This window comes from Artemia franciscana, chromosome 10, assembly GCF_032884065.1.
Source record: "Artemia franciscana chromosome 10, ASM3288406v1, whole genome shotgun sequence".
Lineage (NCBI taxonomy): Eukaryota > Metazoa > Arthropoda > Branchiopoda > Anostraca > Artemiidae > Artemia > Artemia franciscana.
The window spans coordinates 12,207,106-12,223,925 of record NC_088872.1 but is presented as its reverse complement, the minus strand read 5'-3'; the positions used below and the strand labels follow the sequence as shown (position 1 = coordinate 12,223,925).

Here is a 16,820-nt window from a genome sequence, read left to right as displayed (position 1 = left end):
ACACTTTACTAGTTTATTTAAATAATAGTTATTCTTCCTGGATCAGCTACAAATGGCAATCGTTTCTCACCAGACATCTTCTTCATAAGACACTTCTAAACTTTTGGTTACTATGGGCCGTGGCTGGCCTTTGAGATTATGAGCTAGTGGGTGTCATGGTGTGAGTAAATGTAACTTGTATTGTCTGATTAAGCAATAAGTAATATTTACTAAACGAAAAAAAAATTAGCGCCTGGGAATTTCAGCGACAGGGAGGATTTTCTAGCAGGACTTACCGCTGCACATTCAGCAAATATTATATTATGCGCTGCCTCATCCAGGGTAGTATCTAGAATTTTTTTTTGGGGGGGGGCGTTTAAAAGGGATTTTTTTTTCGGGGGGAAGTACAAAATAAGCTTAGAAAACGCGTCAAATTTCGTTTATATTCATTTTTGTTACGTTTTTAGGAGTCAAACAAACATTTTTTTTGGGGGGAGGGGTACAAAAAACCTTCAAAAACAAATTGAAATTTTTTTGTATTCATTTTTGTTACGTTTTTATGAGTCGGAAAAATATTTCGGGGAGGGGGTTCAAAGTCCCCAACCCGTCCTGGATACGGTATTGACCTCATGTCTTTCGACCTGGTTGAAAGATCTCATAATGTGGACCAACCAAGAGAATTAGCCATAGTGCATTAGTAAAAAAGCAGACATATAGAATTTCTCAATCTTTATAGAAAGATCTAATATTTGGATTCAAGTTGGAACTTCCAGGCGTCGGTATTTTAAGAAAAAGATTTTAAGAAAAACTATAGGTATAATTTAAAAACATTCAGAAATTAAATAGAAAAAAAACAAGCTTTTCCAACTGAAAGTAAGGAGCAACATTAAAACTTAGAACGAACAGAGGTTTATACGTATACGAGGGGTTTTGTCACCTCCTCAGTACATCGGTCTTTACGCTAAAGAATTTTTAGCAATTTCAAAAAAGCTATTTATTCTAATTAAACGGTCTTTGTGATTCGGAGGTCATTCTTAAAGAACTGGAACAAAATAAAACTTTAGTGTAGAGAGTGAGGTGTTGCCAAGGGGGCGAATACCCTTCATTTACGTAATAAAGATATACGAACACAGAAGTTTGTTACCTCAGTTTATTTTGTAAGTTACGTAGGTAACTAGCAACATAAAACTTAGAACGAACAAAAGTTTTTACGTATATGAGGGGTTTTGTCACCTCCTCAGTAGGTCGGTCTTTACACTAAAGAATTTTTAGCAATTACAAAAAAACTACTTATTCTAATTAAACGGCCTTTGTGATTCAGGTTTCATTCTTAAAGAATTGGAACAAAATAAAACTATAGTGTAGAGAGCAAGGTATTGCCAAGGGAGCGAACACCCCTCATATACGTAATAAAAATATACGAATATAGAAGTTTGTTACCTAAGTTTATTTTGTAAGTTACGTATATTTATTACTAATAAAAACGTTCGAGAACAAAATGAAAAGTTCTAGTGGCCTTTTTAAGTGACCAAAAATTTGGAGGCCAACTAGGCCCCCTCCCCGCTCATTTTTCCTCAAAGCCGTCCGATCAAAAAGCCATTTAGCCAAAAAATGAATGAATTAATGCGCAAGTTTCGTTTTAATACGTTGAGCCAAAATCAAAACCTGCATTAATTCAAAAACTTTCAGAAATTAAATAAAAAACAAGTTTTTTTCAACTGAAAGTAAGGAGCGACATTAAAATTTAAAATAAACAGAAATTATTCCGTATATTAAAAGTGGCTGCCCCCTCCTCATTGCCCCGCTCTTTACGCTTAAAGAGTTGTAAGAAAGAGTCAAACTTTAGCGTAAAGAGCGGGATGTTGAGGAGGGGACAACCCCTTTCATATAATACCTATCAATCTTGCAGAGTCCTTTTAAGTGTTTTAAGTACCGTCCCTTTAGGAGTTTTCTTAAGGGTGACTTTAGCCCTCACAAAGTTTGGGCGTATAATATTGATCTTAACTGAAAAAACCTGTCATTAAAGACACGAAATGCCATCGAAACCCGTGTAAAGTTGATTAAAGAATCCATACAATCAACAGAAAAAAAGGGACTTTCTTATGCACCAAAACGAAATTTATGCAGTACCATCAATGTTAAGTGCTCATTGAGGCACATTGTGAGCCAAATATACAACATAAATGTCACATTTACTTAGCTATGGACATCCCATGAGGTAATCAAGACAAAGAAGCTTTTAAGAAGAACTCAGACATGGACATCATTTTAATCACTGTCGCCTTCATCAGCGTTTCGACTTTTGAAAGCACATCTCATAAATGGGCAAGCAGATTTCATCACGTTAGCAATTGAGACGTTTCAAAATAATTGCTCACTTTATCATAATTTCAGTCACGCAAAGTGATATGGGTACAGTGGTAGGGAAGGGCCAGTGGGGCTGTCAATTGATCAGGGGGGTCTTTGGTTCGAGTCTCATTAAAATATTACTATAAATCCTATAATTTCTACTTATTTTTATCTACTGACTTTACGAATGTGCATTTAAATAAGTGCAATATTATAAAAACGTACGTTAACGTAAATGTATAGCTCAGTGAAGGTAATTAATAACGGCTAAATTATATTTTTATGTAAATGGAAAGCATAGGCCAGTTTGTTTTCAAGTCAGATATTTTTGGTTTTGCCTTTCCTTTTTCATTGAATGTTAAAAATCAATTTTTTACAGAAATTACTCCCTATATGAAAGGGGCTTTTCCTCCTCAACGCCCCGCTCTTTACGCTAAAGTTTTTCACTGTTTTAAAAAATAGATTTGAGAGAAAAAGTCACACTTTAGCGCAAAGAGCGGGGCTTTGAGGAGGGAACAGCCTCTTTCATATACGGAGCAATTTCTATTCGTTTTAATGTCACTCCTTACTTTCGGTTAAAAATAACTTGTTTTTTTAATTTAATTGCGTATATGAGGGGGTTAACACCTCGCCGATACCTCGCTCTTTTCACTAAAGCTTAAATTTTGTCCCTATTTTTAAAATCAATATAATTACTACAAATCCTTGCATAACGAAGTAACTGTGAGAAAAACGCTGAATATGTGATATAATTCCTTAAGAATGACCTCTGAATCACAAAGGCCGTAGAATAAATAGCTGAAATTACTAAAAATACTTTAGCGTTAAGAGTGAGGTATTACGAGGAGGTAAACCCCTCATATGCGTAATAATTTTTGTTCATTTGAAGTTTTAATGCTGCTCCTTACTTTCAGTAGAAAAAACTTTTCCTATTTATTTTTGCATTGTTTTTTCAAATAATGCTAGAAAATCCCTTTCATTAAAATTCTCTTCCCCCATGAAAAGTTCCTCCATGGAAATATCCTCCCACGTAACCCCCCCCCCCCCCAACTCTCAGCCCTCCCCCTAAACCAAAAAAATATCCCTGAAAACGCGTGTACACTTCCCAGTAACTATTACTATATGTAAACACAGGTCAAAGTTTGTAACTTGCAGCCCCTCCCACGGGGACTGCGGGGGAGTAAGTCGTCCCCAAAGACATAGTTATTAGGTTTTTTGACTAAGGTGAATAAAATGGCTATCTCAGAATTTTGACCGGTGACTCTGGAGGGGAAAATGAGCGTGGGAGGGAGCCTAGGTGCCCTCCAATTTTTTCAGTCACTTAGAAAGGACAATAGGACTTTTAATTTCCGTCAGAATGAGCACTCTCGCGACATTCTAGGACCACTGATTCCATATGATCACCCCTGGGAAAAAAACAGACAAAAAACAAAAAAAAAAACAAATAAACACGCATCCGTGATCTGTCTTCTAGCAAAAAAATGTGAAATTCCACATTTTTGTAGATAGGAGCTTGAAACTGCTACAGTAACGTTCTATGATACGCTGAATCTGATGGTGTGATTTTTGTTAAGACTGTATGAACTTTAGGGGGTCTTTCCACCTATTTTCTATAATGAGGCAAATTTTCTCAGGCTCTTAACTTTTGATGGGTAACACTAATCTTGATGAAACTTATATATTTAAAATTAGCATTAAAATGCAATTCTTTTGATGTATTTATTTGTATCAAATTCCATTTTTTTTTGTTTTGGTTACTATTGAGCCGGGTCGCTCCTTACTACAGTTCGTTACCACGAACTGTTTGATTTTGAAATTGCGAACTTTGTAATTCTTGCTAGCTAGACTTTAGTTTAAATTTGTTTTCCCTGTTTTAACTTTACGAGGTCTTATCGTTTGACTTTTTATTGATTGCATTTTTATGATTTTGTAGTTTTATGGTTTTTATGATTTTTGACATTGAAGTGCGAATTTGGTCCTTTTGGGCTTGTGATAGCCAATTTGTAGAAATAATTCTTATCTAATCTTTACCGCACTATTCCAACTTCACGGCAATTATACTTTCTTGGATTTCCCTATTTCGAAAAGGTTTCTACATAATAAGAACAAGATGCAAGGCCATATCCAATATTTGTGATCGGGGAGGGGGGGCTTAAAAAATTATAAAATGCATCAAAAATTTATTTATGTACATTTCACGAGTTGGAAAAAAATTACCTTTTTTAATCTTAATATGACTCTTGTTCTACTATCCATGGCTTGGCTCAACATAAATGTGTGCATTGAAATCCGGATCAAAACTTAAAGGTAAATTGGTGAATCGGTAAATTATTAGCATAAAATTACTAGCGCTGCATAAAATGCAGCGCTAGTAGAAATACGAGCCTCCACTCTTTTTGACGTGCGTACTAAATTTTTTCTTGTGCTTTGGAGATAAATATGACAAGAAAAAAAGAAGAGAACAGGCTTGCTAAAACAAAAGCTGGAAAAGTGGTATTCCAAGGAAAGTTTAGATTAAAATAGAAATTTCAAATTGTAGAAACTTGAAATTGTAGATTAGAAATTTGTAACTCCCTTGCAAGGCAACTTACGCGCGTATATTCTCTATCCCGCCTTTTTCCTTTTTCCATCGTCTTTTCCCTTGTCTATGAACTTAATTCTATTCTCTAGGTCCGCTATTTGAACATACTAATCGAGAAAAACAGAACCATCCCCTCAAAACGGAAGGCAACTTGATCAATCCCCTGAAAAGTGAGTAGCCTAAGGCCTCGGCCCTAAGAGGACCGAAGGCCTAAGTTTTTCACCAAGCTTAAAGAATACTTTTTCAGTTACATATGCATTTTTCTTATTTCTTACTTCGAAACCACATTTGAGACCACAAAACACCTACACAGTAAGATTTAATTAAATAAATGATATAAATGATTCTCCGGTTTGTAATAATGGTCATTGAGGTCCTGCAAATTGATATCGCAAAGGGCCCAAAAATATCTAATTAATCAAAAAGATCTAGCATCACCACTGAGTAAATCTCAGTTATTTACAGGACCGAGTAAATCTCTAATCCCACACATAATACATATATATATATATATATATATATATATATATATATATATATATATATATATATATATATATATATATATATATATATATATATATATATATATATATTTATATATTAAAAATTAAATTACCCGTTTTCTAACCCATGTTCTAATATTTATTAGTTCTATAATTTTCTAACAGTAATGGCGAATATTTGACCGACTCTGATTAATGCGTTTAAACTGCAATATAAATACACTTTTAGCTATTAAAATGGATATTTCAAAATTGGCTCTTTTTGCCCAATAAAAGTGTCTGGTTTTGCCTTCAGTTGTAATTACTTGAGCGGGTAAATATTTTATGGTATTCTAACAAGATTTAAACCAAAACCTTTTTGGACCATGTAATTTAACAGAAGTGAAAAATGCAGTCTAGATGTTATCGCATAGTTGCAGAATTTATTGCTGTAGTTACGAAAAAAGAAAATAAATCTCGAAAGTGCATTTCTTGAAAATGTTGTTCTGAGCACGTAATTTATCCAAGGGGTCTCTCTCTCTCTCTCTCTCTCTCTCTCTCTCTCTCTCTCTCTCTCTCTCTCTCTCTCTCTCTCTCTCTCTCTCTCTCTCTCTCTCTCTCTCTCTCTCTCTCTCTCTCTCTCTCTCTCTCTCTCTCTCTCTCTCTCTCTCTCCTGACGCGTGCTGACACCGCATGACGCGTGCCAAGCGTGACGGGACTGTACCAAGCTTTTTGGGAGTTTGCCAAGCGTGATAGAACTGAGTGGCACATGTGGTTTTCCTTCTCCACTAGGTGGCGGGAAGTCAGCAACCCCTCTAATTCCTCTTCAAACATATCGAACAAAATTGACATTTGGTATTATTTATAGAAACGTTTTTGTTTCTTCTTTAAATTAAATCTGATTTTTAAATGAAATTTATAATGCCTGTATGTAAAACATTACTAAACTACAGTGGGCGTTTTAGGTTCAGAGTAGCATGAATAGTAAATTATGCTTGGATTATGTAAAAAATACGATATAATAAAATTTATGCTTATAATAATAATAAAATAATAATATAATAAATATAATAAAGTCAAAATATAATAATAGTTTAATTTTTTCTCTTCTCTTTTAATATGATATTGTTCTTTTTCTCCCTAATTTCTCTGTTTAAGACACATGAAATGTACAATTTTAACCACATTGTCGAAAAGCTGGCTTTACTTAATGAAATTTTTTTATCAAGTTTCCCTTTTTCTGATAAGTTCAAAACGTAAAAACTCCCCATTTTCTTTCTAATTTATTAATATTTATTATTTTTATATTTATTAATTTATTAATATTTTATATTATTTTTATTAAATATTAAAATAATAAAATATTTAATAATAATAATATTTAATATTTATTAATAATTAATTAATTATTAATTAATTTATTAATTATAATATTTAATAATAATATTTAATAATATTTAATAATAATATTTAATAATAAAATATTTAATAATATTTAATAATAAAATATTTTTTATTATTTTTATATTTATTAATATTTATTAATTTATTAATTTTAAAAAAACGCTTGTCACAAACAAGTAAGGAGCGATATTAAAACCTAAAATGAACAGAAATTATCCGGTTCTGAGAGAGGCTGCCCTTCTGTAGCCTTGCTTTTTGCGCTAACGTTAGAATTTTTGTCTCAGCTTTTTAGGAATTGCGGCTCAAACACAAGAACCATGGGTATGGAATCAGAAGTATTTTTTAAACCACTATAAAATATCTTGTGTTTTAGTTGCTGCTCCCTCCTGAACCCCCTCTCTTTATACTACAGCCTAATAGCATTTTATATAGATTGTTTTTGATCAGTCGTTCTTAAAGAATTAAGACAAAAAGTCAAACTTTAGTGGAAAGAGCAGGGGATTCAGGGAGGCAGTCTTCCCCTTATATAAGGAGTTCAGGAGAGGGATTGGCCGCGAGCATCCCCTAAATCCTCCCTGAGATATTTAAAACAAGCTAGATGTGTACATAAGTTATCAAACACAATTTTGATAACTTACATACACATACAGTCTTTCGATTTGCATCGTTACTTCACCGAGCACCCAATGCTATAGTCGCTTTAAAAAAATGTTTACCCCTTTTCTTTTGCTATTTCTTTAAGGAAACCAAGGCCCACTCGTTGCCCCAACACTCTGAGATATTTTCAACTCAATCCTCCAAGCCGTTACTGAAGTATTGCAGATATGTCGCTTTGACATCCTGGATGCACATAGTGTCTTTCGATTTACATCTGAAGCAAAATTCGAGGACCATTTGGTCTCTAACATTCCCCGAGAGTTCCAACTTGATTGATCCCCTGAAATGTTGTCGGTTTTTCTACATTCAAATTCCCAGATGATTAAAAACAAAACGATAACAAATTGCTTATCTAAATGGCACGCCTACAGTTGCTTCACCGGTAAGTTTACCCCCAACCCCTACTCCGCTGTATAAAATATTTTCTAAATAGATATGCAGCCAGTCTGAATAGATATAAAGACTGGGCCTATCCCAAGTCTGTTCCTTTTGCCCACTTATATAATCAAGGGCGTAATTTGCTTTAGGGCAGGGGGGAGCATTTACATACTTCCCCCATACCGCAGGCCCCCCAGATGAAACTTAACGTCTTCAAAATCTTGCTAAAACTAAGACAGACCTACATAATTCAACCATCCACAGAAAAGATTAGTCTTCGCCAATATGGTTTCAACTTTACACCTCCCCCCTTACCCCCCTTTCCTCTAGTATTTTGACAAAATTATACCCTTGCATATAATGCCCTCCTATCCAATGAAGTAAAACAAAATTAAGCTTTGACTAAAAAAACAGAGCAAACATATAACGGTGTAGTTGCAGTTTGATTTTCTAAGAAAGAATTCCAAGAAACTGTTCAAATTCATTTATGAGAGTTTCAGATTACTTTGATTGAGATTATGCTAAGCAGAAACTAAAAGTAGTTCATTTTTTGAACAATAATAATTTATTACCATAATGAAGAGGGATAAGATTAGATTTATTTAAAATTAGTGTTCTCATTTCCTGAATAATTGTAATTTATTGCACTTATGAAGAGGGATAGGATTAGATTGATTTCAATAAAACTTTTCACAAGTGCAATGTACCAAAATATAAGTTTACAGAAAAATAAGATAAGCCTAAACAAATTTTTGACCAAAAAAAACTCAAAATTATCAAAATTCAATGGCACCGAATAAAAACAACATTAGCATGCAAAACAGAAGAAGAAATAGATACACAACAGAGGAAAGAAAAAAGCTTAAAAATATTATTGTAATTATATATAATAGTTTATTAAAAGTTACCCATACTCCCTGCGTAGGATTTTGATTCAGGGGTTGGGGACTGATTCAGGGAATTTCACTATTGAAAAAATCTTTCTAAATTTTTTTGTGTAACTTAGTGTGTAGTTAAATACAGATGATATACACCTGATAAATTACTGCTTTGAACTTCACACAAGAAATGATGATGAAATGCCATAACTTGCGTGAGCACTTCAATTCATCCAATTTTATTCTTTGGACAGGATTATTATTCGAATACCAAGTTTGCAATTACAGATATTAGATTGCAACAGTTGGAGCACGCAATACAACTCATACTAGACCAATCTTCATCGGTAGCAGCTAATATATAGGCTATGTAATTGCTCCTTAACTGCATGCAAGTTTCGAATTTTGGACAACAAAGAACTAGACTCTGATTACGGTGTAAAACAAGTGGGCTTGCCGTTCTTTGAACCTTTTATACCCCTTTTCTACTTGTGTTTGTCCTCCCCTTGATGTTTCAGCAGATTGTTCGCAGTGGCACTACAGGTCAAGGAGGAGGCGGCTTAAGGGAGGGAAAGAGGGGGCAGTTGCCTCGGGCACTGAAATTTTAGGGATGCAAATTTTAAATAAACAATCTAGCGGTTTTAATCACTTTGTAATTTTCATTTTTATTAAAAGAGAGGTCGCAGTTAATAACTGAAATTAATTAATGAATTATTCATTAATTAATAAAATAAAAATAAAGGAAAAAATAAATTAAATTATAACAATTATAACAATAGATTTCGAATAATTAATGATAATTAAATAATTTAAATAATAAATTAAAAAATTATTAGATAATTACTTAAAATAATTAATAAAATAATAAGAAAATGTTTTAATTATTCTAATAAATTGAAAAAATTTCATTAATAAATAAAAATTTTGCATAATTTGGCCTGTAAATTTTGTGGTAGATAGGGGGGGGGGGAATCAAGATTTTGCCCCGGGCGCAAGAGAGGCCAGATCCTCCACTGGCTCAGGGTATGATTTTCCAAGACAACTATATAAATTTTCATCATTCACTCACGTTACTCATCCACCCTAATCTATTCAAAATTTGACTCGCTGCTCTTTCAGACGAGATTCCCACTTGCTTAATGCCTTCTCTTACAGATTCTTTCTACTGCCTTTGAAGACATTCTGCTCCTTGTTTGGCCCAAACTAGACTCCTACAGAAAACACACTTTTTGTCTTCCTATTTGCTTTCCTAGACATAAAGAGCACCATATACTTACGTATTATAGCGACCACACCAAAGAAGTAAAGTCAGGTTGATGAAAATATAATACTTTAGTAACAAAATTACGGAAAATGCAACAGAGAATCATGAAAAGTATGCCGTATGTGCCTAGAAATACTCAAAAGCTGTCATTACAGCGACTTTCGTTTTCTAATCTTAATTATAAGAATTCTTCTCATTATTGATTTGATCATTATAGAAACGCTTTCGCATAACCTCAGCACCGGATTCAAATTCGCATAACCTCAGCAACAGATTCAAATTCCAGGACAATTGGCGGGATGATACAGCTGAGATCGAAATCCAGCTTCCATATTACCGAGCAGAGATCAATCCCATCGTGCCATCACAGGACAAGAATTAACCTATTTTCCACACAAAAAGAAAAAGACTTGAAGCATTTATTTGTCCTTCTTTTTTAATGATCCGCTGTTGATATAAATACCTCCGAACTCGATAATACCAACTCTGATAAGCTCACCAGCTTCAAGAATTGCGAGTTTTTACATTGGTTTACCTTCGTTTGGCTTACCTCCCCTCCCCACCTAGTCAACACTGATAAACAAGAGACAAACCAATGTCTTGGATATTTTGTTAAGATTCAGTCAAATTCTCTGCAAACATTAGTTAAATCAATTAACTACTAAAATTTGTACAAATAAGAAAATAGCTCAGTAATATCTCGCTTCGTAAAATATTTTCTTTGCATCCTCCCTGGGATGCGCAATTCCTATTTTGTTAGAAAATTTAGCGTTTGTGACTCAATTATTCTCGCAGAAGAGCTCGTTTCCTGAATATGCAATACCAATTATCTGTTGAAGCAGAACCATTCTTGGTCTTCGGTACTGAAAACAGAAATATCCAATTATCTTGAGATCAAAATAAGATGCAAGAAGGAGGATGAGACCGATATACAGAGTGTATTTTGTTTTATAGGGTGGGCTATAAATACCTATTTCAGAAGAACCATAATATAACACCTTTTGAATTACTGCAGTTGCTGCGTTGGCAAACAGAGCCAGTTGTGCCTATCTGGAAACATTTTTTCATCGATGACCCAGGATAAAGCACAGGTCAGAAACAAGAAAAAAGAGCTAATATCGTAATTTAGATTTTTATAATAAATTCCATGATTTTGCTTCAAAGTGCAAGATGGCATTGGTTATTTTGTTCTCAGAGGTAGTCTTGAGCTTTCGCTCATACAGTATTCTCACATTTTCTGATGAGGCCCTCGTACTGTACAAATGATCTTAGGGTTCAATTTCCGCCGCTTGGTGTACATCTGACAGTGCCCTGTGCGGCATACTTCTGCAACACCGGGCACAGTTCCACCACGAGTAGCAAAGTCATTAAAATGCTTGGCACAGTTCCACCATGCTTGGAAAGGTTTCACCACGCTTGGCAAACTTTCAGCACTCTCGGCACTTGCCACATGCTGTATGTGATTTTGTGAGTTGGAGACTCCTTGCAAATGACATTGTATGTGTAAGGCTTAAATATCGCCAATTATTGAATGGTAAAGCGGTGTCCATGCTACAAAGATTTGGAAGGATTAAAACCTCGTTCACGGCTTATGTGTCATCCACGCACCTTGTGACGAGCTTGATTTGCTTTACCTTCCAGTTTCCCATAAGCTACTCTTTAATGATGACCTTGTGGTGAACATATGGCCGTGGCATGTGGACAACTGAAATCTCATCAGGTTTTTAACAGGAAAAATCGTCTTTGCTTCAAAAATTTGGAAGGAATATTAAACATCATCGACACCTCATGTGTCATCAACGTCCCTTGTGACGAGCTTGATTTGCTTTTCCTTCCAGTTTCCCATAAGCTACTCTTTGATGATGACCTTCTGGTGAACACGTGGCCGTGGCATGTGGACAACTGAAATCTGATCAGGTCTTGGACAGGAAATCAGGTCTTAATCGTCCTTGCTTCTATAATTTGGAAGGAATATAAAAGATCATCGACGTCTCATGTGCCATCAACACCTCTGGAAACGAGCTTGATTTTCCTTTCCTATAGGTTTCCAACGCTCTTTGATGAAGACCTTGTGGCGTACATATGACCGTGGCATGCGGAAGAGTGAAGCCTCGTTGGCTTCTGAGTGGGAAAACGTCAACCCATCTAAAAGATCTGGGAGGATTAGGAAACATTGTCGACACCTTATAGGCCTTCAACACCTATAGAGTAGCTAAGATAATGACAAAGCTTATGTTTAACTGGTTATGACAAAGCCCGACAGAACTGGGTCATAGATGCACATTCCAACATATTTGTTTTTAGATATTAAACCAATAGATATTAAACCTGGACCAGGTTTTACAGGTACACTAACAGATATAAAAATTTGACTAACATTAGCTGATGAACTTCATCATTTTATAACATAACATCATAAAAAGCCAATTGACGTAAGGTTGTTAACTACAATGAATCAAAAGCAAAAGCTAAAGCACGTAACAAAATTTAGGAGCAATATAAAAGCAATTTTCTGCTGCTGTAGTGCCTGTAGTAACGACTATAATACACATTGTGATCTAAGTGTCAAGTTTTGGATATAAAAAATCAATTTTAATTATGGCCTGCTATATTTCAAAATATCATTTTTGCTGGCACAGCGCGAACAAGAAACGACAACTGAAGATATCAATACACTTTTTTTATAAGGATACATTTTTGAACAGCTTTTGTGAATGGGTGCATTTGTGACTCTTATTCAGGTCTTTAGAATATTTCAGAAACTCATAAAATGCTTTGATGCCTTCGTAACTTGTTAAAAGCATGAAATTGTGACATTTTGATGTTTTCTGATGAACCCTTAATACTAGAAAGGGGTTACTAAATTTACAACGACATTTCAAACACCATTCAAGCGCTTGCCTTCTTTCCGTCACCTGCTGCACAGCTAGATAAGTTTCATCAAGTTCAGTCTTACCAATTAAAAGTTACGAGCCTGCGAAAATTTGCGTTTTTTAGAAAATAGGGGGAAACACCCCCTAAAAGTCATAGAACTGTTTTAAAAAGAAGAATTGAGAGAAAGAGTCAAACTTTAGCGTAAAGAGCGGGGCGTTGATGAGGAAGCAGCCTCTTTCATATACGAAGTAATTTCTGTTCGTTTTAAGTTTTAATGTCGCTCCTTACTTTCAGTTAAAAAAACTTGGTTTTTTTTTTATTTAATTACCCCTAAAGGTTATGGCGATAGGAATCCTCCTAACTATGTCACCTGTGTGGCTTACTATTGCATTCCTTTGCGTAAAAAAAAAAAACGTTCTCAATATACTAGAACCTTTGAAGCTGTTTTGTAAAGGAAAAAGCGTGAATGCAAAATAGAATATTTTTTTTAGTAAGCTTAAAATATAAAAAAAAACTTACCTGAGCCCTCTGAAGGTAGATTTCAAATTCCTTGTAAGGATCAGCTTCATCACAAATTTTGGAGGAATCTATTGAATTCCTGCTTAGTACTGACATCTCGTCTGTAAAAACAGAAATAGCTTCAGTACTTAGTTGAAAAAATAGTTGTTCAATCTAATTAATTAGTTAGTTTGCTTTACTTTGTTAATTCAGTAATTAGTATGTGTTACACCCTATCAAGACAAAAGTGAGAATGGACAACGTAGAATATAGCTTATAGCTTATAGACAACGTAGAATATAGCTTATGTGACAGAATCACAAATATTTTCTTAAGTTCATTTCGGTTTAAGGTACCTTCTCGCGTAATCTAAATCGTAAGTGTGGCACCTCAAAGCACCTAAATCAAAAAAGACTTTGAACCAACAATTATACCTTTTTATATTTCTTACAGATTATAAACAATATATTGTATTGGTATTAAAACATTTAATTCAAAATAATTAAAAGTAATCCTCGAGATTTGGCAAAACAAAAAGAAGACTAAGTAGGTATATCACGCTACTTGAGATGAGTAAGAACTCAAAATTGTTTTTGGTTGGTATATTAATCTTAGCTGACTAATCATAGACAGTTTTACATTTGTACTTTAAACAGCTGAACTTACAGAATAGCAATGTGAAATTATTAACCCTATGAAATTACTAAAGCAATGTGAAATTACGCCAACTAGAGAATTGCGCAAAATAGCAGCAAATCACTGGCTAGGAAGGTCTGACAATGAAGACAAAATCGTAAGATTTTTCTGAGGTAAAAGTAACAGGAACGGTACTTTTTTTTATTTCCTCGTGGAGGTTGATTTAGGGAGGACAGAGGGGGTACTTGCACAGGGCGCAGAATGGCGATATGAAATTATTAAGCCTATAAAATTACTAAAGCAATATGAAATTGCGGCAACTAGAGGATTGCGCACAAAAGCGGCAAATCACCGGCTAAGAAGGTCTGACAATGATGATGAAATTGCAAGATTTTTCTGGAGTGAAAAGTAGCAAGAATGAAATTCTGGAGTGAAATTACCTGAGCAGGCAATTGCTCAGGGCGCCGAAATTTTAAGGATGTAAAATTTCAAATAGATAATCTAATGGTTACGATCATTTTTCATTTTTTGAAATTTTATATTTATTAAAATAAAATAGAGGGCACTGTTAATAAATGGAAATAATTCATAAATTATTAATTAATTAATAAAATGAAAAATAAATTGAAAAGAAAAAAGTCAAATAATATTAGTCAAAGTAATTTAAATAATTAACAATAATTAAATAATCTGAATAATAAACTAAACAAAAATTACATCTGCTTCCTAATGCGCTTTATATAATAATGTGATCTTTGATGCGCGGATTTTTATATTGTGCACATATCAGGGGCGCCAATTGTGGGGAGGGGAGGCAATTGCCCCCTTAGATTTTTTGTCCCATTCAAAATTTTAAAATTACTTTTGTACTTGTCTGTTAAACGGAACGCACTCAAGGATTATGCTGTGTAAGATCTAACAGTATCCGATTTCCCTTCCTGGATCGGATATGATTTGATTATTTGTGAAAAAACTACGATGTAGCCTATGTATATTTTTATTAAATATTTAATATATAGAGGTGGTTAGGGTTAAGTTAGGTATTTAGTATAATGCGGTCTGCACGGCCTGCTTACCACAATTTTTTGTCGTAGTTTTCCATAATTTTGTTTCTAAAGTATTCATTTTATTAGGATTAACCTAACTTCACCTATTGAGTGCGTTCCCTTTAACAGACAGGTGCCAATATTGTTTTTGGTATCTTCATTAAAAATACCTTCTTTAGTATTTTATTAACTAAATGAAAAAAAACTGTCTCCTAGATTCCCCCCCCCGAATTTTGAAAACACATTGCTTTTGTATTTTCATTGAAAAATATCTTTGCTAGTATTTCAACTGAAACTAATCCAAAAAGAAACGACAAAAATGCACCCTTTCATTTGAAAAATTGAATTTGCCCCCCTCCCCACCCGCCACAGGGTTTTTGGGAATATGCGCTCCTGACCCATACAATAGCTCTTCATGGATTGACTACTTCCTAACCTAATAAATTCAGCATAAAATAAGCTTTTGGAAACAATTTGTTTCTTTCTGTTGCTCCATAATTTTCGCTTATCTATTTTTTTCCATGATTATCTGTCGACAAAACTAAGTTATTACCCTCCTGACATGTTATTTCTCATAGTTTAGAAATGAAAGATATAATTATCCCGTGCAAGGCAGCTGAAGGATTTGTTATGCTTTTTTAATTCCGCATAGAACCTATTTGTATTCTACCCAAAAATAAGCTATTAGGTCTACAGTTCTCCAGATATGGAAAAAACGAACATAAAATATATCTACATGTCTTTATTTGTAGTATAATTTGGTCTGACAAAGAGCCTTTTGGATGAAAGCAATATCTTCTTACATAGCATACCTATAGGCAATCGAGGTATCAAACCAAAACTCTAAGAAATGGAATTTTTATACCAATAGCTACATCAAAAGAATCGCATTTTAATGCTGATTTTAAATATATAAGTCTTATCAAGTTTAATCTTAACCATAAAAAGTTACAAGTCTGAGAAAATTTGCCTTATTTTAGAAAATAGGGAGAAAACAATCGTTGAATCTTAACAAAAATCACACCATCAGATTCAGCGTATCAGAGAACCCTATTGTAGAATTTTCAAGCTCCTATCTAAAAAATGTGGAATTTTGTATTTTTTGCCAGAAGGCAGATCACAGATGCGTGTTTATTTGTTTGTTTTTTTGTTTCTTGTTGTTTTCTCCCAGGGGTGATCGTATCGACCCAGTGGTGCTACAATGTTGCGAGAGGGCTCATTTTAACGGAAATGAAAAGTTCTAATGCCATTTTTAAGTGACCAAAAAATTGGAGGGCACCTAGGCCCCCTTCCACGCTAATTATTTACCCAAAGTCAACAGATCAAAATTCTGAGATGGCCATTTTATTCACCGTAGTCGAAAAACCTTATAACTATGTATTTGGGGACGACTTACTCCCCCACAGTCCCCGTGGGAGGGGCTACAAGTTACAAACTTTGACCAGTGCTTACATATAGTAATGGGTATCGGGAAGTGTACAGACGTTTTCAGGGGGATTTTTTGGTTGGGGTAGGGGTTTAGAAGAGGGGGATATGTTGGGGGAACTTTCCATCGAGGAATTTGTCATGGGGGAAGAAAATTTCCATGAAGGGGGCGCAGGATTTTCTGGCATTATTTATAAAAAATCAATGAAAAAATAAATATGAAAAAGTTTTTCCAACTGAAAGTAAGGAGCAGAATTAAAAACACTTAAAACGAACAGAAATTATTACGCATATGATGGGCCACATCCTCCTAATACCTCGCTCAGTATTTTTAGTAATTTCAACTATTTATTCTACGGCTTTTGT

At 34.3% G+C, this 16,820-nt stretch overlaps 1 protein-coding gene across 5 annotated transcripts in view; it reads right to left on the bottom strand.

Annotated features, from left to right (window-relative positions):
• The window catches only part of LOC136031795 (rho GTPase-activating protein 7-like), a 259,438-nt gene that overhangs the window by 180,611 nt on the left and 62,007 nt on the right, over positions 1 to 16,820 (bottom strand). For all 5 annotated transcript variants that reach the window (XM_065711587.1, XM_065711584.1, XM_065711588.1 and 2 more), the window contains one exon: positions 13,369 to 13,469. In XM_065711587.1, coding sequence (XP_065567659.1) covers positions 13,369 to 13,464 — 96 coding nt within the window. In that variant the 5' untranslated portion in view covers positions 13,465 to 13,469. The remainder of the gene's footprint in view (positions 1 to 13,368; positions 13,470 to 16,820) is intronic.